At 49.4% G+C, this 21,506-nt stretch overlaps 3 protein-coding genes across 16 annotated transcripts; 1 reads left to right on the top strand and 2 right to left on the bottom strand.

Annotated features, from left to right (window-relative positions):
* Positions 1-3: 3 nt before the first annotated feature.
* On the bottom strand, positions 4-524 carry LOC138403053 (uncharacterized; the record flags this gene model as incomplete). The annotated part of the gene is made up of 1 exon (XM_069502009.1): positions 4-524. A coding segment is annotated over exon 1 (382 nt), but the record flags the coding sequence as incomplete, so codon positions are not given.
* LOC138403036 (uncharacterized) lies at positions 402-8,236 on the bottom strand. The gene is made up of 6 exons (XM_069501971.1): positions 6,826-8,236; positions 6,533-6,719; positions 4,337-4,514; positions 3,213-4,104; positions 912-1,375; positions 402-832 (listed from the first exon to the last, which is right to left on the bottom strand). Exons 1-6 carry the CDS (start codon positions 6,887-6,889, stop codon positions 494-496), a joined length of 2,124 nt encoding a protein of 707 aa, XP_069358072.1. The 5' UTR covers positions 6,890-8,236; the 3' UTR covers positions 402-493.
* Positions 8,148-19,965, top strand: Mocs1 (Molybdenum cofactor synthesis 1). 14 transcript variants are annotated; one of them, XR_011237341.1, is made up of 12 exons: positions 8,148-8,227; positions 10,449-10,560; positions 11,024-11,135; positions 12,102-12,269; positions 12,442-12,605; positions 13,160-13,244; positions 13,334-13,397; positions 13,470-13,608; positions 13,910-14,020; positions 14,366-14,486; positions 15,133-19,811; positions 19,851-19,965. XR_011237341.1 is itself a non-coding variant. In XM_069501973.1 (11 exons), exons 1-11 carry the CDS (start codon positions 8,163-8,165, stop codon positions 15,735-15,737), a joined length of 1,743 nt encoding a protein of 580 aa, XP_069358074.1. In that variant the 5' UTR covers positions 8,148-8,162; the 3' UTR covers positions 15,738-19,965. The 14 variants fall into 14 exon arrangements, 13 of the variants coding, with proteins under 13 accessions (XP_069358074.1, XP_069358073.1, XP_069358084.1 ...); XM_069501973.1 differs by having other exon boundaries at positions 10,449-10,557; positions 15,133-19,965; XM_069501972.1 differs by having other exon boundaries at positions 15,133-19,965.
* Positions 19,966-21,506: the final 1,541 nt, after the last annotated feature.

Below are 21,506 nucleotides of genomic sequence, written 5' to 3'. Positions count from 1 at the left end.
CGTACGGCGCCGCGTCGAGCGCCGCGTACAGCGCGTGCTGCAGGCGCGGGCGCGGCGCGCGCGCCTCCGCCTCCAGGCGCAGCGCCCACAGCAGCGCGCCGCTGCCGCCCGTGACCGCGCGCCGCGCCGCTCGCACCAGCCGCTCCGCGTCGGGCGGCGCGCAGTCCGCGTGCAGCGCGCGCGCCAGCAGCGGCAGCAGCGCCGCCAGCGCCGCCACGTCGCCGCGCGGCGCCAGCGCGCGCAGGCGCTCGGCCGCGCCCTGCGCGCCGCTCCACGCCCACAGCGGCGCGCCCGCACTCTCTGCGCGCGATGACGTGTGACACACACAGTGTGTAGAGTGTGTAGAGGAAAACAGAAACAAAGCAAAACACAAATGAAGGCACATTATCACATTACCGTGACATTATGATTATTTATTTTTCAATAGTGTCATTTAATCGGAGAAACTCGGACTCGTCCGTGTCGGTGGCGCGAGTCGTCGGTCGGACTCGTCCTACAGCAGCAGGCGACACTCGTGTTGTGGCATGCGGGACTCACCGAGCGCCAGGTAGACGTTGTGCGGGAACAGCGGCAGCAGCTCGCGCGCCGCCGCACCCGCGCGGCCCTCGCGCGCCGCCGCACCCGCCAGCGCCGCGCCGCTCTCCTCCCAGTAGCGCGCCGCGCCGCCCGCGCGCGCCGCCGCCGCCAGCCGCCGCAACAGCTGCTCGCGGCGCCGCGGCCCGGCCAGCAGCGCGCGCGCGCGCGCCCACTCGCCCGCGCCCGGCAGCAGCGCGCCCGCCACGTCCTCCTCCTCGTCCGCCGCCGCCTCCAGCGCCGCGCAGCGCCGCTCGCACTGCGGGAACACTCGCCGTGAGACGCCGTGAGACGCCGCGAGACGCCGCGAGACGCCGCGCAGCCGGCGCCGGACTCACCTCGTGCAGCGCGGCGGCCAGGTCCGCGGGCGCGGGCGCGGGCAGGCCGGCGGGCGGCGCGCGGCGCAGCGCGGCGCTCACCAGCGCGCAGGCGCCCGCCGCGCCGGGCCGCGCGCCGTCCGCGCTCAGCTCGGCCAGCAGCCGGGCGATGTACAGGCAGTGGTGGTGCGGCACGTCGGCGCGCGGGAGCGCGGCGCGCAGCGCGGCGGCGGCGGCGGCGGCGGCGCGCGCCGGGCCCGCGGCGCCGCGCTCGAGGCGCGCGAACTCGGCGAAGGGCAGCGGGTGGTCGAGGGAGCGCAGCAGCGCGCGCGCGCGGCCCCGCAAGCGCGCCGCCTCAGCGGGCGCGGCCAGCGGCAGCAGCGCGGCCAGCCAGCGCAGGCGCCAGCACGCGAGCGCCAGCAGCGCGTCGCCGCGCAGACGCGCGCACAGCGCGTCCCACAGCGCCTCCACCCAGCGCAGGTAGCCTGCGCGACACACGCGACGCGGTGAAGGTGTGGATGTTGTGTTTGTTACTCAATCACACAAAAACGGCTGAACGGATTTGGATGGGAATGACTCTGGATGTCCAATATGTCTTCTCGAAGCTTGTTATACAATCGTATGGAATCACGAGCAAATGAATTGCTAGCTTTACTGAGCCCAGAGGCGGGAAACTAACTAACTAACTAGCTGTCCGGCGATGTCGGATTCCTTTTAATTTTTCTCTCCGTAAGAACCATCCTCGTACTGCAAGGAACATCATTAAAAAAGAATTAGCGAAATCGGTTCAGCTGTTCTCGAGATTTGCCATCACCAACACATTCAGCGATTCATTTTTATATATTACTAGCTGATCCCCGCGGCTTCGCCCGCGTAGATTTAGGTTTTTAAAGATCCCGTACAGCCTATGTCACTCAGGTATAATGTAGCTTTCTACTAGTGAAAGAATTTTTTAAATCGGTTCAGTAGTTCCTGACATTACCCCCTACAAACAAACTTAACGACATTACCTCTTTATATAATAGTATAGAGTATAGATATAGAATGAGATAATATTTACATTATGACAGTCACTTTTTTTTTATTATTTATGTTTTTACCATAACCTAGTAATATCAGAGAGGATGCAGAACAAACTTAGGAGAAGACAATGTCTTGATTAGAATATGACGCGAACATAATAATCTTTTTAAAACTGCGAAAAATATGATAATAGATCCTCATTCACTCTCCTTGCAGCAGTACAAAAAAATGCTGCATCAGTATATTGATGCAGCATTATAAACTCGTATGCTTCTTCGTAATTTTTCTTATTTTTCTTGTTTTATGTAATATTTAGTATTTAATATTTAGTACTATTGTAAATTGCAGTGTTTTTATTTTTTATTTTTTCATATTTGTATTTTTAGCTTTAAGTTAACTGGTAATCCCGCACTTGCAAACTTTTAAAATGCATGCCGGTTTGACAGTAATTGGGTGTACACTCTAAATTTTTTCTCTGTAATTGTTATTTTATAATATGTGTACTATCTGTTGGCAAACCAATAAAATAAAATTAAAATCATATTCCTTCTCAGCCACCCCGATAACCTTGAAAATGACGTCACACAGCTAACCATGCGTCGGCATCCGAACTAAACGTGTATACAAAATGACGTCACACAGCTAACCATGCGTCGGCATCCGAACTAAACGTGTATACAAAATGACGTCACACAGCTAACCATGCGTCGGCATCCGAACTAAACGTGTATACAAAATGACGTCACACGGCTAACCATACGTCGGCATCCGAACTAAACGTGTATACAAAATGACGTCACACAGCTAACCATGCGTCGGCATCCGAACTAAACGTGTATACAAAATGACGTCACACAGCTAACCATGCGTCGGCATCCGAACTAAACGTGTATACAAAATGACGTCACACAGCTAACCATGCGTCGGCATCCGAACTAAACGTGTATACAAAATGACGTCACACAGCTAACCATGCGTCGGCATCCGAACTAAACGTGTATACAAAATGACGTCACACAGCTAACCATGCGTCGGCATCCGAACTAAACGTGTATACAAAATGACGTCACACAGCTAACCATGCGTCGGCATCCGAACTAAACGTGTATACAAAATTTCAGCTCTTCAGAATTTTGCCATTTTTAGATGTCCGCCATATTGGATTTAGAGTGACGTCACTAATTTCTTGAGTCTCTTTCTGAGTTCTCGACGGAAATGAAAGCTTTACGAGTAGTTGTATGCCATATAGAGCAAGGAATGGCTCTACAACCTGAGACGCTGTAACGACAGCACACTCACCTGCGTCGTCGGTGAAGTAGTGCGGCGGGTCCTGCAGCAGCAGCAGCACGCGGCGCGCGTCCGCCGGCGCCACGTGCGCGCGGTGCGCCGCCGGCAGCGCGCCCGCCTCGCCCAGCAGCGGCAGCAGCGCCTCCGCGCCGTGCGCCGCGCCGCCCGCCCAGCGCGCCATCCAGCCCGCGCCCGGCAGCGCCGGCACGCCCGCCAGCAGCAGCAGCGTCGCCGCCAGCCGCAGCAGCTCCGCGGGCGCGCTCGCCGGCAGCAGCAGGTCGGCCACGTCGTGCGGCAGCGGCGCGCGCTGCGGGTCCGCCTCGGCGGCGGCGGCGGGCGGTGCGCGCCAGTGCGCGGCGCCGCGCAGACGCTCCACGCGCACCCACACGGCGCCCAGCGGCAGCCCGCTGCGCAGCGCCGCGTCCTCCGGCTCGCGCACGCGGCGCTCGGCGCGCTCGAGCTCGGCGCGCAGCGCGGGCGGCGGGAAGGGCGCGGCGGCGTCCGGCGCGAAGTTCATGGCCACGACGAGCTCGACGAGCAGAGCCAGGCGCTCGGCGAGCCCGGCGGCGCGCAGCAGCTCGCCGCGCGCCAGCAGCAGGCGCGGATAGGCGGCGGGCAGCGCGCGCGTGTCGGCCAGCGCGGCGGCCGCGGCCGCGTCCAGCTGCGCCGCGTCGCCGCCCGGCGCCGCCGCCAGCGCGCGCAGCAGCGCCTCCCACAGCTCCACGCGCGCCGGCGCCGCGCGCTCCGCGGCCAGCATGTCGCGCAGACGCTCGAGCGCGGCGTGCGGCGGCAGCGCGCGGCGCAGCGCGGCCAGCAGGCGCGCACGCAGGCGGTGGGCGCGCGGCAGCCGCGCCGCGCCCTCCTCGGCCGCCGCCAGCGCGCCGTCCGCGCCGCCGCACGCGTCCTGCACACGATCGCGAGTTACACACGCCGAGGGCTCGCGGCGGGCGTGACGTCGGGACGCACCTGGAAGTCTATGAAGCTCTCCCAGAGCGCGACGTCGTCGGGCGCGGCGGCTGTAGTGCGGGTGCATGGTGACGTCGGGACGCACCTGGAAGTCTATGAAGCTCTCCCAGAGCGCGACGTCGTCGGGCGCGGCGGCTGTAGTGCGGGTGCATGGTGACGTCGGGACGCACCTGGAAGTCTATGAAGCTCTCCCAGAGCGCGACGTCGTCGGGCGCGGCGGCGAGCAGGCGGCGGAAGGCGACGACGCGCTCGTGCAGCGCGGGCGCGGCGGGCGCGTCGGGCGCGCGGCGGCTGTAGTAGCGCGCGCGAGCCGGCCGCGCGGCACGCGGCGCCGCGGCGCAGCAGTACCTGCACAATGCACACGGCGCCGCGTCAGCCCAGTCTCTAGCAAGTGTGCGCGGTTCGTTCCGTTGACTTAAGATACTAAACTGCTTCAAAAAAATTCACTGTATTTCCAATTTACCAATTGATCAATGTGTGGTTCAAGTGTAGCAACTGTGACCACATCGGCAGGCCTGTCTCACTCTTGTTATCTACTGGGAACTGTGACCACATCGGCAGGCCTGTCTCACTCTTGTTATCTACTGGGAACTGTGACCACATCGGCAGGCCTGTCTCACTCTTGTTATCTACTGGGAACTGTGACCACATCGGCAGGCCTGTCTCACTCTTGTTATCTACTGGGAACTGTGACCACATCGGCAGGCCTGTCTCACTCTTGTTATCTACTGGGAACTGTGACCACATCGGCAGGCCTGTCTCACTCTTGTTATCTACTGGGAACTGTGACCACATCGGCAGGCCTGTCTCACTCTTGTTATCTACTGGGAACTGTGACCACATCGGCAGGCCTGTCTCACTCTTGTTATCTACTGGGAACTGTGACCACATCGGCAGGCCTGTCTCACCCTTGTTATCTACTGGGAACTGTGACCACATCGGCAGGCCTGTCTCACTCTTGTTATCTACTGGGAACTGTGACCACATCGGCAGGCCTGTCTCACTCTTGTTATCTACTGGGAACTGTGACCACATCGGCAGGCCTGTCTCACTCTTGTTATCTACTGGGAACTGTGACCACATCGGCAGGCCTGTCTCACTCTTGTTATCTACTGGGAACTGTGACCACATCGGCAGGCCTGTCTCACTCTAGTTATCTACTGGGAACTGTGAGCACATCGGCAGGCCTGTCTCACTCTTGTTATCTACTGGGAACTGTGACCACATCGGCAGGCCTGTCTCACTCTTGTTATCTACTGGGAACTGTGACCACATCGGCAGGCCTGTCTCACTCTTGTTATCTACTGGGAACTGTGAGCACATCGGCAGGCCTGTCTCACTCTTGTTATCTACTGGGAACTGTGAGCACATCGGCAGGCCTGTCTCACTCTTGTTATCTACTGGGAACTGTGAGCACATCGGCAGGCCTGTCTCACTCTTGTTATCTACTGGGAACTGTGACCACATCGGCAGGCCTGTCTCACTCTTGTTATCTACTGGGAACTGTGACCACATCGGCAGGCCTGTCTCACTCTTGTTATCTACTGGGAACTGTGACCACATCGGCAGGCCTGTCTCACTCTTGTTATCTACTGGGAACTGTGACCACATCGGCAGGCCTGTCTCACTCTTGTTATCTACTGGGAACTGTGACCACATCGGCAGGCCTGTCTCACTCTTGTTATCTACTGGGAACTGTGACCACATCGGCAGGCCTGTCTCACTCTTGTTATCTACTGGGAACTGTGACCACATCGGCAGGCCTGTCTCACTCTTGTTATCTACTGGGAACTGTGACCACATCGGCAGGCCTGTCTCACTCTTGTTATCTACTGGGAACTGTGACCACATCGGCAGGCCTGTCTCACTCTTGTTATCTACTGGGAACTGTGACCACATCGGCAGGCCTGTCTCACTCTTGTTATCTACTGGGAACTGTGACCACATCGGCAGGCCTGTCTCACTCTAGTTATCTACTGGGAACTGTGAGCACATCGGCAGGCCTGTCTCACTCTTGTTATCTACTGGGAACTGTGACCACATCGGCAGGCCTGTCTCACTCTTGTTATCTACTGGGAACTGTGACCACATCGGCAGGCCTGTCTCACTCTTGTTATCTACTGGGAACTGTGAGCACATCGGCAGGCCTGTCTCACTCTTGTTATCTACTGGGAACTGTGAGCACATCGGCAGGCCTGTCTCACTCTTGTTATCTACTGGGAACTGTGAGCACATCGGCAGGCCTGTCTCACTCTTGTTATCTACTGGGAACTGTGAGCACATCGGCAGGCCTGTCTCACTCTTGTTATCTACTGGGAACTGTGAGCACATCGGCAGGCCTGTCTCACCTCGGTACTGGTACTCACTCGGGCCGGCCGGGGTAGTAGAGCGTGGAGACGCGCAGGTTGCCGCGGTCGAGCCGGCGGTCCAGGTAGAAGTCGGCGGGCGACGCGGCGCGCCGCAGCTTGCGCGCCGGCTCGGCGTCGTCGTCGTCGCTGGCCAGCAGCTGCGCCTCCGCGCCGCGCGCCGGCGACGCGTCCGACTGCTCGCTCGCTGCAACACACAGCGCCCGGTCAGCGGCCACGGGCTGCGAGCACCCCGGCTCGCCACTTGCCACTCGCCACTCGCCACTCGCCACTCGTGATAGAAGCACACTTACACAACTCTTCCGCGACATGTTCGATATCTTGTCTAGACGAGGAATACGCTGGAAACAGGGCCATTTGTCTTCATTCGCTATCAGTTTAGGTACTTTTAGTTACAACTTTCGAAAATATAGTAGCCGTAGGTAGTTAGGTACTTTACAATCTTTGTTATTATACCAAACTTTACAACTTCGTTCCTAATCACAGATTACTAGCAAAGATAATTTATCCACTTATTAACTAATTAATAGGATACTAATAATTTTAAAGTTTTCACACTGAGTTTTCAATAATTGTTTATTTGTTTTCCTTTGCCACTTATATAGGTACCTAATTGATTGACATTTAAATGACAATTTGAGATATATAGGTAGGTATTAGGTACTGAATTTGACAAACCAAGTGATTTTACATCATAGAAGATACTCTGAGGCCCCGTATCATCATTAAATTAAAACATCAAGAATGAGAGACCGGAAAACTCAGAGATAGACGCTTAAAACTACGTACAGTCCATTTGAATAGCGGTGAAACTTAAGGTAAACAAATATGGCATCAGCACGTGATTAGGTACATTTGTCACTATACCTATAGTGATGGGAAACATTAGCACAAAAGTTGAGAATGAACGATTGAATGAATATATTCTTACGATTCCGGGTCGTGCCGAACAATGCAGTCGAAACGTGATTAGTAATTAAAATACTCATTATTAGTTAGTTGTCATTCGATTATGAGCATTAGTATAAAAGTAATATTCGATTCGAATAGGTACATTAGTAGTTGTAAATGATTCGAATAGTCAGATCATTCGCAGTCACGCATCGTTTAACTGGTTCCCATTTGCCGTAATACACAGATCCTACGACCGTTAATAAATACGACTTCCGATTTTACAATCGACTAAACTCATTCTTATCATTCACTTGTGCTTCAGGAAATAAGACGTTTGTGAGTGATTTGTGACGGGAAACAGTGAAATATTGTTAGCAAAACTGAAATGTCGTGTCAGGTATGTTTTGTTTACAATAAATGCATTCGCCATTCAAATGGACTTTAGTAGTCTTTTAGTAGTACACACCGACCAGAAATAAAATTCATCCAAATTCTTTGTTAAAAACAACGACTTCTTCGGCGTCTTTGTCAACACTTTGGAGCATTCATTGGTAGACCGTAGACCAGCCACAGGCCACAGAATACATTTACTGTGCATTTACTTGCCACAGGCGTTCGCACAGGTTCGTTTGGACGAGACCTGTCCGTTCTATTTGTATTACAAAGTGCGAGACAATGAATTCTATCCGACGCAACGGGGGAGGAAGACAACTTCTCCTTCGGTTGCTTTCGTGCCATGGAAAATGAGCATCATTGTGGTGTCACACGGACGCGGACGAGTAGACTGCGCGTCGAGCACGGGTGAGTGCGTGTATAAGATAAATGGTTAGAGTTGCTATTTATTTCTTGAAATTGCTACTAAACTCTTTAGATTTTGCTTAAGAATTAATTCTAAACCATAGACATTTTATTTGTAAACAGAGGCACGTCAAAATGATAGAAAAAATACTACAGACGTGACAGAACAATTAACAGATTATAAATGGCAAATCTATGGTACTTACATGGCGAAACTCATGAAACTTAATTATGATTTTATTATATTTTAGAAATAAAGTAATTGTAGATTTAAATAGAGTATAATGTAGAAATTGAAGTATATAAATTTAGTAGAGTTTAAACTCTATTGACTCTATTGAATTTAATCTTTACATGGTATCACTATATTTTTATACAGAGGGTGGGAGTTAATCCCAGCCTATAAATGGCTCTGCTTTGACGGTAGAGATGATTAATTTTCCTATTTTTAAGAAGAAGCTGTGACATACCTACAGGTACGAATATTGTTGATTTTATATTTCTTTCGTTGTACTATGTATGTTGATTTATGTATTGTTCAAATGTGTAATTGGTATTTCAAAATAGACACCACCGAGTTTTTTCTTGCCAGTTCTTTCTCTCGGTAGATAATATGCTTTTTACGAACTGGCGGTAGATTTTTCTTAAAGGAAATAATAAATTATTTAATGATAAAGCAATAAGTAATGGTAAAGATAAACTTTGATTTGGAGGGAGTTTTTCCCTGAATAAAACAGTTTATTTCCTTATACAATCTTTTATTTTGTCTCCTACCTACAACCACGCCCTAGCTTATTGATAACGAACTAAGGTCTAGACTCTCAGTAGGTTGATTCCTGACTCTATTGTCTCTATACTTCTGAGGCTAATCTAGCACGTGCATAATCAAACATTCACAAATAACTTCGTGACGTCTCTCAAGTCTCATTTCAACCCATAACCGAGGCATTGCAAGTCGAGGCTAGTTAGGCATAAATAAAGAGGCGGCACGACAATAATAGCTCGGGAACGACTAAAAACCTGACGGAAGAATCGGACGTGTATCGAGTGCCTTCAGATGACCTGAACCGGACCGGATGAAAAAACCTGACGCATATCGACGGCCTGGACGGCAACGCTAGTTCGACTTTTGCCACGCGCCAAGATAGCCTTGTTGCACATGGTTGCACTGTATTGTTCTGTGACTTGTGAGCACTTGTGAGTTGTGACTTGTGACCAAAGAATGTTATTACCTCAATTTACCTCGATTACCTCCTATGTCGATGGTTGTGACAGTAATAGTGCTCTGTGGTTGTGACTAGTGATCATAGGGCGATTCAGCGATTGTCTAAAAGCTGCATCAATCATTGTTACAATCTCAATTGTTCTGATTGGCTGAATATGTGCGATTCTTGTTGCAACAATGCATTGTAGCCAATAGTGAGCGAGCGTTATCCAATCAGAGTTGATTGCGATCGTGAATTTGCTATTGTAGCTGTCATTCTCGCGCAGATTCTGTGACACCAACTTACAAGACGTTGACTATGACTGTAAGTAGGTACTTAGAAATTCTTTGATTCTTTTGATTATAGTAGGTAGGGGTAGGGTTGGTATGAAATGTGAATCTGCGCGAGAATGACAGCTACAATGACAATATCACGATCGCAATCAACTAGTCAACAAGAAGTTCATTACATATAAATCTTTTAAGTTATATCTTATTTTATTTGGATGTGGCTTGTTTTATACATAAAAGTTATTAACTTATTTAACAAGAACCTTACTAATAGCTAAGCATACTGTGATACTAATAATTACTGATTGCCACGTATTACTGTGCTAAATTGGAAATATACGAGGTACCTATTTAATAGTGGAAACACATTCGTAAAGTAAACTACCTACTGTGCACACAAGTTAAATAATAATTGCAAAGTAAAGTAGGTATTATAGTTGCTACGTGTTCAGTGTACTGTGTACTGTGTACGTATCAATTTGTTCAAATTTAAAGGTGAAATAAGCAATAAAATGTAATCTTTGGGTAGATCTTAGGAGACACTAAACTCTCACCCTCTAACAAATAAACCTGGAATAGCGGTGGAATAGTTATACTCTGTTTTGTCTTTTTCCTTCAAATGTCAAATTACTGATGACAGAGAAAGACAAAACAGAGTATAACTATTCCACCGCTATTCCAGGTTTATTTGTCAGAGGGTCAATATTTAGTCGCGGCGTGAGCTTACAGGATGTCGTGCTGCAGCAGTCTGCGCCACTTGCTACGCGGAGCGACGTCTCGGCGAAGCGGAGGCGCGTGGAGCGTACTGGCGGCCTCGGAGCGCCAGGCACACAGTAATAATGTAAGTATAATTATCGTTTTCATTTCTAATCCATACTAATATTATAAATGCGAAAGTGTGTCTCTGTCTGTCTGTCTGTCTGTCTGCTAGCCTTTCACGGCCCATCTGTTCAACCAATTTTGGCGAAATTTGGTACAGCGATAGATTGCATCCTGGGGAAGGACATAGGCTACTTTTTATCCCGAAAAATCAAAGCGATCCCACGGGATTTTTAAAAACCTTAATCCACGCGGACGAAGTCGCGGGCATCAGCTAGTTCTTAATAAGTTAATAATCATGTATCAAACATCATTTTACTGACTTATTTGTTAAATTTGACTCAAGGTCGACAGATGTCCACAGACGTGATGAAGTTATGATGGTACTTGTATAATAATGGTGAGAGTTAAAGTACATACCTACATAAGGGTACATATGATGAGCGTTGCTCCTCGGTCTGGAGTCATGTGCCGGTGCTCCGCAGGTGCAGGCGCCGGCCGCTGCGCTGGAGAGCCCCCTGGATCCTCTCGTGGACCTGCACGGTCGCAAACATGACTATCTTCGCATTTCTCTTACTGAGCGATGTAATTTAAGATGTAAGTAGCAAATAGCTTCTGCCAGTCTCAGATATCATGATAGTCCGGGCGTGACGTTCTGTCGTGTGCTTAGTCAATAGTGTGGTGTTGCGAAATAAAATAAGCTAAAATAATGCCATTCATTTCCTAATTTGAAAATCACATAAAATATTGGCTTCCAGAAAAAATTTAAGTTTTTGTAATTGTCAGCACGCCCAGAAATCTCTGACTCTCGTACCAATATTTTCATAAGTTTATGCCCACTAAATTGTCTATTGTTTGCCCCTAAGTATTTAACAATTGTATTTCTGCTATTTTCCATTTAAAAATAAATGCCACTTTCTATTACCTATTCTTCTAATCACTGACACCATTTAATTGTGGCAATTATTGTTAATGATGCAAGGCAGAGGATGGTGAAACCCAATAATGTCTGAGAGGAAGTTTAATTGTGGCAATTATTGTTAATGATACAAGGCAGAGGATGGTGAAACCCAATAATTAACCTGTCTAAGTCTGAGAGAAAATTTAATTGTGGCAATTATTGTTAATGATGCAAGGCAAAGGATGGTGAAACCCAATAATTAACCTGTCTAAGTCTGAGAGGAAGTTTAATCATTTCCGTTTCATGTTTCATTTAGCTTATAAATTCCATTCTCATTATTTTCAGGGTTCCGTACTCAAAGGGTGTCAATTGGACCCTATTACTAAGCGTCCGCCTTCTGTCCGTACGTCCGTCCGTCCGTCCGTCCATCCATCTGTCTGTCAGCGGGATGTATCTTGTGAACCGCAATACAGTTAAAATTTTCACAGAATTTGTTTTTCTATTGCTGCTATAACAACAAATAGTAAAAATTTCAAAATAGGACAGACATCACAGGAGTGACTCAGTGTGGTTTTTTGTTAATTTGAGAAAAGAAATGAAGCATGTAATTAGGTGGTGCGGCACCCATACGTGTGTGTGAGTGAGACCGGTGTCGTGTGCAGGTCAGTACTGCATGCCGGCCGAGGGCGTGCCGCTGAGCGCGCGCTCGGCGCTGCTGTCGCGCGACGAGCTGCTGCGGCTGGCGCGCGTGTTCGCCGCGCTCGGCGTGCGCAAGCTGCGCCTCACGGGCGGCGAGCCCACCTTGCGCGCCGACCTGCTCGACGTCGTGCGTGCGTAACACTCTCCCCACACGTGGCCCACACCACCACACTCACGTCACAGCCGGGCAGCGGCTGAGCGCGCGCTCGGCGTGCGCAAGCTGCGCCTCACGGGCGGCGAGCCCACCATGCGTGCGTGCGTAACACTCTCCCCACACTCACGACGTGTACGTTCTGCGCACAGAGGGCCTGAGCGAGCTGCGCGGAGTGCACACGGTGGCGATGACGAGCAACGGGCTGGCGCTGACGCGGCGCCTGCCCGCGCTGCAGCGCGCCGGCCTCTCCGCGCTCAACCTGTCGCTCGACTCGCTGCGCGCCGAGCGGTTCGAGCGCATGGCGCGCCGACCGGTGAGCGCCCACACTACACACGTACACACTCGATGACTAGCGAAGTGCTTGCAATTGGTGATTTCGCAATATAAATCTTCCCCATTACAGGGTATGACATCGGACATGTCGTAGGGAGCCGCTGGATTCAGGCCGCGCAAATCCGTGCCGTGTAGAAGTTCCTACAACTCTATATCCAGCAGTGGACGACTCGGTTGTTAATGATGATGATGATGATGATGCCAATATAAATAATTCATCTTAAACATCGTTTTCGGCACTTAAATTATTTCTGTACTGGTATTACAACTTCGTGATAATAACCAGGATTTTTCTTAGGTGTGGCATTGCTCAATCAGTTTTAACGGACAATGGAATGCAATCACTAGTGTCGCTGATGTTCAATTTATGAAATTCAGTATTCCAAATGTACAAAGTCACACACAGACACAGCCACAGTCTGTTGTAAATGTAATCGATCACTCGAAGCTTGAGTGTCGGAGAGCATCGCACGGGTGGTCATGTGGGCTGTGGCGTACGGCGCGGGGGTGTAACGGCTGCGTGTTTGTCGGCAGGGGCTGTCGCACGTGCTGGCGAGCTTGGACCTCGCGCTGCAGCTCGGCTTGCCTTCCGTCAAAATTAACACAGTCCTCATGAAAGGTACGTGTACCGCGAATCGGAAACGGGCGTCGCTTCGTCGGACGTCGATGTGGCACAGCGGCTAACTGCTAAGGCATACTGTTTTGCAGGATTCAACGACGACGAGATCTGCGACTTCGTGGAACTGACGAAGGACCGGGAAGTCGACGTGAGGTACGTAGCCGCCGCGGCGGACGGGCGGCGGGGGGAGGCGGGGTGCCGTGTTGTAGAGCGCGCGTGTTGCAGGTTCATCGAGTTCATGCCGTTCGCGGGCAACGAGTGGCGGGACTCGCGCATGGTGTCGGAGCGCGCGGCGCTGGACGCGGTGCGGCGCCGCCACCCGCAGCTGCGCGCGGCCGCGCCGGCGCCCTGCAGGACCGCCACGGTGAGCCGCAGCTCCATTGTTGTGCTCCCCCGGGACGAATGGGCGACGATCACGTTATCGTAATCGTCGGAAACTTTTCCAACAATTACGATGGCAACGGAAGCTCTTCCAATCTAAATATAATTGGTATATTATGTATCATCGTATTTTTCTTTTAGAGAGTAAATATTTTAAAATTATGGAATTTGGAGGCTCGAATAAATTTGCAGTTCGATATTTTGCAAGTGTTACGATAACATAGGTAGTAGGTAGTAGGTAGTATTTGGCGGAGTAGTGCAAGTGACGGGTGTCGGGTGTGCAGATGTGGCAGGTGCCGGGCTACCGCGGGCGCGTCGGCTTCATCTCGTCCATGAGCGTGCCGTTCTGCGGCTCGTGCAACCGCCTGCGCCTCACGGCCGACGGGAACCTCAAGGTCAGCTTCCCTCCTCCCCCTCCTCCTCCTCCGACACCGCACACACCACTTGTGTCAACAAACGCGACGGTTCGCTCGTCGGCAAGCTGCTCACACAATGCTTTACACTTTACACGATACAAATGAAGTATTTATTATTTTTAATTTTATTTTATAAGTCGATTGGAAAAATCCAGGCGAATTCAGAATGTCCGTTTTAATTTTAAAAGAAAATGCGATCGAATATATTATTTTCTCTGTGAATTGTAATTGTTATTTTATAATATTATGTGTACTATCTGTTGGCAAACCAATAAAATAAAATAAAATATAGGATAATTTTGGCAGTTTTGTCAATCGTCCTAGGTGTGCCTGTTCGGTGCGGCGGAGACGAACATGCGCGACGCGCTGCGCGGCGGCGCGGACACGGGCGAGCTCGTCGAGCTGGTGCGCGGCGCGCTGCGGCGCAAGCACAAGCAGCACGCCGGTCAGTACACAGTACATCTCACCCTCACTTGCAGGTCGTTTATAGTTCGCTGCGTCTTCCTGAACTTGTGAAGTTTATACCTCGCCATCATTTCGATAAGAAAGATGTCCTAAAGGTGACAATCCTACTAAACAAGGAAATGTGTCTTTATCCTGGAAAATCAGAGTTCCCATGGGATTTTTAAACCTAAATCCACGTAAACGACATCGTGATCTAGTACTTCGAACGCCGCGCTGTGAATACGTTTCTTGTTTATTTGTTAAGGTTTCTTTACTTGCGGTCAATCAGATGTAGGATCTTGTAAGGTGTGGTGCACCTGGCAGACTCGTCAGTGATAACGGACACACATTCACGTGCGTCGATAGTCGAGATATTCAGTCGAGTCTACGTCAACTATTACATCATTGTGTGTCCTATTTGCAAAAGACGAATCAAGTCGCGGTTTATTGTAGTCGCGAACGGACTGCTACTCCTATTAGAATCGACGCAACCGCAAAGAACTCTATACACTCCTTATGATATGTGTTTCGTCAACCCAAGTCGCATCGTGTGGGCGCTGTTGTAGGCATGCAGAATCTCGCCCGCTCCAAGAACCGGCCGATGATTCTGATCGGCGGCTAGGCGCTATACCCGTGCACGTTCACAGCGGCGCCGCAGCGCGTGTTCGCACGCGGCCTGTGCTCGCGCGCCGCGCTCACGCACGTGGACGCCGAGGGGCAGGCGCGCATGGTGGACGTGGGCGACAAGCCGGCGACGCGGCGCTCGGCCGAGGCGGAGTGCTTCGTGCGCGTGTCGGCGCGCGTCGTGCGCCTGCTGCGCGCCGCGCGCCTGCCCAAGGGCGACGCGCTGACCGTGGCGCAGGTGGCGGGGCTGGCGGGCGCCAAGCGCGCGGCCGACCTGCTGCCGCTGTGCCACCCGCTGCCGCTGGAGCACGCGCGCGTGCGCCTGGAGCTGCCGCGCGGCGACGGCGGCGGCCGCGTGCGCGTGGCGTGCGAGTGCGCGGCGCGCGCGCGCACCGGCGTGGAGATGGAGGCGCTGACGGGCTGCGCGGTGGCGGCGCTGGCGCTGTACGACATGTGCAAGGCGGTGGACAAGGCCATGGTGGTGGAGGGGCTGCGCGTGGTGCGCAAGGCGGGCGGCGCATCGGACTGGCCGCCGCCGCGCGCCGAGCCGCTGGCGGTGCGCGCGCACGACACGTCGCCGCTCCGGCCCGACGAGACGTACGCGCCCACCGACGTCGTGCACTTCTAGCGCGCCCTTCCCCCGCCGCTTTCTTTATTTTTAACCGACTTCAAAAAAAGGAGGAGGTTCTCAATTCGAATGTATATGTCTTTTTGTATATTGTTCGTTATGCGATTTCTTCGCCAAATATGAACCGATTTATAATGATTTTTTGAAACAGTAGGTTTTTAACCAGGCATATATTTTAGTGCGATGGGGCCACTAAAAATAGTGAAATAAAAAATTTTAAAAAAAAATAATAACCGACTTCAATAACCACCAACACTAAAAAGTAAAAAATAATTTAATTTATTACCCAATATAATATTATGTATACAAGAGTTATTGTAGTTCTATAGTAATATTTTTTGGAGTCGGCTCCAAAAAATATTACTATAGAACTACAATAACTCTTGTATACATAATATATGGTTTTTTTATTATTGACATATATAAACTATTAATAAACTTAAATCTATAAAAAAACAACATTAAATTAAAACTAAAATAAATTAAATTAAATCTAAAACCTCGTCGAGACCACCGCAGCGAGGCATTGTACCCAAGATGCTGACAGCATTACCCCTTTGGATGGCCAAACTAATTCTTTGACCAAGGTAGCTGCCAGCTCGCGGGTCCCCGGTTGACTCGATAACTCTTTTCACAATTTCTTCAAAAAGAGCTCGAGCCCCCAGGCCCCACGGCCCCAAGGTCTCCACACCAAAAGGCACGAATACGAAGCTCCCATCGAGGTTTTCATATTTGCGCCTCTTGGCCTGTTCGGCGCTGATGGCCGCTGCACCCGCCATAGAGGAGGTCGCCTGAATGTGGGATGCAGCTAAAGTGTCTACACAAGTTGCATCCCAAACAAGCGACCTGCCCATCTTCCACGGTACGAGCGTCATACCATCAGGTCTCTTGCCATCGCTACGTGCCAAACCAATAAGTTCTAGTACAGCTGGCACATGGGCGGTGGCAAGGGACCTCTGGATGATGTCGTTAAGGGTACTATGGCGGGAGAAGCGTCCAGCGCTTCTCGAACAGGAGAGCCCATGGTGGCCGAAGGCGTCAACGCAGTCACCGCAGTGGCAACGGTGAGGCTGGTTTATTGTGGCGCCAAGCCTAAGACCAATGAGAACAGAAAGTGTCGTATGGTCTAACATAGTGCCCAGGTTGGCAGAGGGAAGAGCATGTAGCCAGTAGCCGGACTCTTTTGCAGAGACAGCGAGAAGACGAGCACGGTCTTTTTTAAAATTGCGTTTGCTAGTAAAGTGTCAAATGTCGTTTTGCACATAATGTCGTCCCACTGTCACTGGGAAGAAAGAGAAACCGGCACTTGGCTGGGACTCTGCATGAACCATTCATTTCTTGCCTCTGTTAAGCCAGACACCTCTATGGAACCCAAAGAATTGGATATAATCTTGCCATAGAGAGTGTGTGTACTGTAAACAGAGGAAAGAAATGCTGGCAGCGAAACACTAGAAATTTTGCGAATTCCCAGACCTCCATACCTGATTGGAAGAGAAGCCTGGGACCATGCTTGATTACGTCTTATTGGACAATTTAGAATACTAGTGAGAATATTTTTAACAAAAGCATCCAAATTGTCCAATATTTAAATTTAATTCCAAATTAAATAAAAAATAAATTAAATAAAAATTCCAAAGTGGAGAACATCTTAGATAGTAAGTAAATTTTGGAACAAATAAACAAAACCGCAATATTGTGGGAGCCATAATATGTGGATTAATTTCAAACCTTGGCCAGTTTCAAACAGACGGTGGGAGTTACTACTAAATTTTGAAATAGTATTTGCAACAAATTGAGGAACTGATGTACTAGATGTACGGGACTCATATATTGGGTAATAAATAAAATTATTTTTTACTTTTTTGTGTTGGTGGTTACTGAAGTCTGTTTTTATTTATTTTTGAAAATTTTTTACTCATTGATTTTATTTTCACGACGTAAATAGATGGGTAAGTATGCATTTTCTCTGCATTTTCTCCAAAAGCAATTTAAAGTTGACCTCTAAAAGATTATTTTTGTTATAGTTTGGACTGATTTCATTCGTTTAGCTAAAAATATTTACATTTTGGTTGACGTATCAATTTATCCCCATGATCCCCATTGACGGGGATTCGTGGGAAACCCAAATGGAAACGCCTTGCACATTCCGCCTTGAGCATCATGTACTTTGAACGTTTAACTAAATAATTTTAGACTTTAAACAAGGTAAATGATATGCATTGATAAACAAGGTAAATGATATGCATTGATAAACAAGGTAAATGATAAAATTTTCGCTCTGGTGCTATAATTATTAAACTCTTATGTCCACATCTTAAGAATTATATTTACATACTTAATATATTAAATGTAACATAGGTACATAACATTAATATTATCAAAGTTTGTATTTTTATATTTGTATACACTAAGTACACGTCGGTTAACGATGGAAGACAAAGGATATTCAGGGATCGTAATGTACCTACCTAAATGTTTTGTGCGAGTCTAGTCACAAGTCCACGGATCAGCTCCCAACTGTGGACAGCCGACAGTGTCAGGTGCACGCGACACGCCACGTGGCGTGTGTTCATACTTCATACTAAGTATATATAAATAGGTTGTATGTATGTGATATGGTTCATACTAAGTATATATAAATGAATTGCATGTGATGTGATTCACACTAAGTATTTTATGCATTTTTAACCGACTTCAAAAAAAGGAGGAGGTTCTCAATTCGTCGGATTCTTTTTTTTTTATGTATGTTACCTGATTACTCGAAGACGCCTGGACCGATTTTGAAAATTCTTTTTTTGTTTGAAAGGGTATACTTCAAAGTTGGTCCCATTTAAATTTGGTGAAGATCTGATGAACATCTTCGAAGATAGATAATGGAACTCTTCAACGGATAAGAGTAAATTGCTCGCGATCAGTGTAATAGCTTAGTAAACAGTAGATTTTTAACCAGTCATAGCATATTTTAATACCATGGGGCCACTAAAAATTGTGAAATAAAAAATTTTTACAAAAAAAATAAAAACCGACTTCGATACACAAATAACACAAACACTAAAAATTTATAAATAATTTAATTTTTACCGAATATATTATGTATACAAGAGTTGATATAGTTCCATAATAATATTATTTAGGGTCGGTGCATTTGTGGAGTCTCATAAAAATATGAAGTCTAGACGATTCGCGCAGCTAAAGCTAATTGGCACCGGCACCAAAAACTATTATTATGGAACTATATCAACTCTTGTATACATAATATATTCTGTAATAAATTAAATTCTTTTTCAATTTTTAGTGTTTGTGTATTGAAGTCGGTTTTTATTTTTTTTGTAAATTTTTTTTATCTTGTTCATTCCAAAATAAAACAATGTTAAGCAAAACAAACAGATTAACGAGTAAAGTCTCTCTTGGTGAGGCTTAACTAACTGTACTACTACTATAATTATTATAATAGGTAAGACTCAGAAATTCAGTAAATATCATGATTCTGGTATCAATATTTTATGACTAATACTTAATATTAAAAACGATATTAACGGACTGTCTGGACCTCGCCTTATATCATAAGTATTTTATTTTATATTTGTATAAATATTGATTTAATTTGATAAAAATGCTTTGTATTTTTGTATCGATTGTATCAATATCCATGTTAGGTTTTACTATCTCCAGATAGGCTATTTTAAAGATCTAGCTACATTATGACAGGGATAGCAGTAGATTTAGATCTGTCAGTTTAGTTTAGAGATTGTGTATTTGCCCAATATCCAATATTTTGTCTCATTTTAGAGCCTCAATACGAAATCCGAAAGGTCGGCGGTTCAAATCCCACCCGTTGCACTATTGTCGTACCCACTCCTAGCACAAGCATTACGCTTAGTTGGAGGGAAAGGGGGATAGGTATTAGTTATGACTTAATGGTTAATATTCTTTAAAACAATAAAAATCGGTGTTTTGTAAACTTACATCAATATAATAAAACAGGCACCATCAGTTATAAAGTTGGACTAAGGAATCTGAATTGGAAACGTAGAGGTACTCAATATCAAAGAGAATGGTGCTTGGAGCGCGCCAGTCCGGACTCCGGAGTGCAGTGAGTACTGCACTCCGGAGTGCAGTACTCACTGCACCAGCTCTCCGCCTGGAGCTCTGCCTTCCTGGCACTGGAGACGGCAGATATCGTTACGTGTGGGGATGGGGGAAAATAAACTACTATTGTTCATTTAAACATGTGTTTTATTACAACTCACCTATGGTTAACTTTACAAAATCTTAGATACAATAATAATGAGAGAAGGTATTAAAAAAGTTAAGAAGCTCATAATATTCTGAAGCTAGGTAGGTACTTATGACGTTATGTAGTTCAGCATCAGTGAACTCCTTCAATCGTGCCTATCTAGATATTCGTGGCCGACTTCAGTGGTCGCAGCGACTGGCAGCCCAGCCTCCGCGGGACGCACAGTGCACTCGTGTGCTAGCACTGGTCTGCACACATGAACTGAACTGTCGCAGCGACTGGCAGCCCAGCCTCCGCGCGACGCACAGTGCACTCGTGTGCTAGCACTGGTCTGCACACATGAACTGAACTGTCGCAGCGACTGGCAGCCCAGCCTCCGCGCGACGCACAGTGCACTCGTGTGCTAGCACTGGTCTGCACACATGAACTGAACTGTCGCAGCGACTGGCAGCCCAGCCTCCGCGCGACGCACAGTGCACTCGTGTGCTAGCACTGGTCTGCACACATGAACTGAACTGTCGCAGCGACTGGCAGCCCAGCCTCCGCGCGACGCACAGTGCACTCGTGTGCTAGCACTGGTCTGCACACATGAACTGAACTGTCGCAGCGACTGGCAGCCCAGCCTCCGCGCGACGCACAGTGCACTCGTGTGCTAGCACTGGTCTGCACACATGAACTGAACTGTCGCAGCGACTGGCAGCCCAGCCTCCGCGCGACGCACAGTGCACTCGTGTGCTAGCACTGGTCTGCACACATGAACTGAACTGTCGCAGCGACTGGCAGCCCAGCCTCCGCGCGACGCACAGTGCACTCGTGTGCTAGCACTGGTCTGCACACATGAACTGAACTGTCGCAGCGACTGGCAGCCCAGCCTCCGCGCGACGCACAGTGCACTCGTGTGCTAGCACTGGTCTGCACACATGAACTGAACTGTCGCAGCGACTGGCAGCCCAGCCTCCGCGCGACGCACAGTGCACTCGTGTGCTAGCACTGGTCTGCACACATGAACTGAACTGTCGCAGCGACTGGCAGCCCAGCCTCCGCGCGACGCACAGTGCACTCGTGTGCTAGCACTGGTCTGCACACATGAACTGAACTGTCGCAGCGACTGGCAGCCCAGCCTCCGCGCGACGCACAGTGCACTCGTGTGCTAGCACTGGTCTGCACACATGAACTGAACTGTCGCAGCGACTGGCAGCCCAGCCTCCGCGCGACGCACAGTGCACTCGTGTGCTAGCACTGGTCTGCACACATGAACTGAACTGTCGCAGCGACTGGCAGCCCAGCCTCCGCGCGACGCACAGTGCACTCGTGTGCTAGCACTGGTCTGCACACATGAACTGAACTGTCGCAGCGACTGGCAGCCCAGCCTCCGCGCGACGCACAGTGCACTCGTGTGCTAGCACTGGTCTGCACACATGAACTGAACTGTCGCAGCGACTGGCAGCCCAGCCTCCGCGCGACGCACAGTGCACTCGTGTGCTAGCACTGGTCTGCACACATGAACTGAACTGTCGCAGCGACTGGCAGCC

This window comes from Maniola hyperantus, chromosome 11, assembly GCF_902806685.2.
Source record: "Maniola hyperantus chromosome 11, iAphHyp1.2, whole genome shotgun sequence".
NCBI classification, from domain to species: domain Eukaryota; kingdom Metazoa; phylum Arthropoda; class Insecta; order Lepidoptera; family Nymphalidae; genus Maniola; species Maniola hyperantus.
The sequence above is the reverse complement of the archived record's forward strand: the minus strand, read 5'-3'. Positions and strand labels throughout refer to the sequence as shown.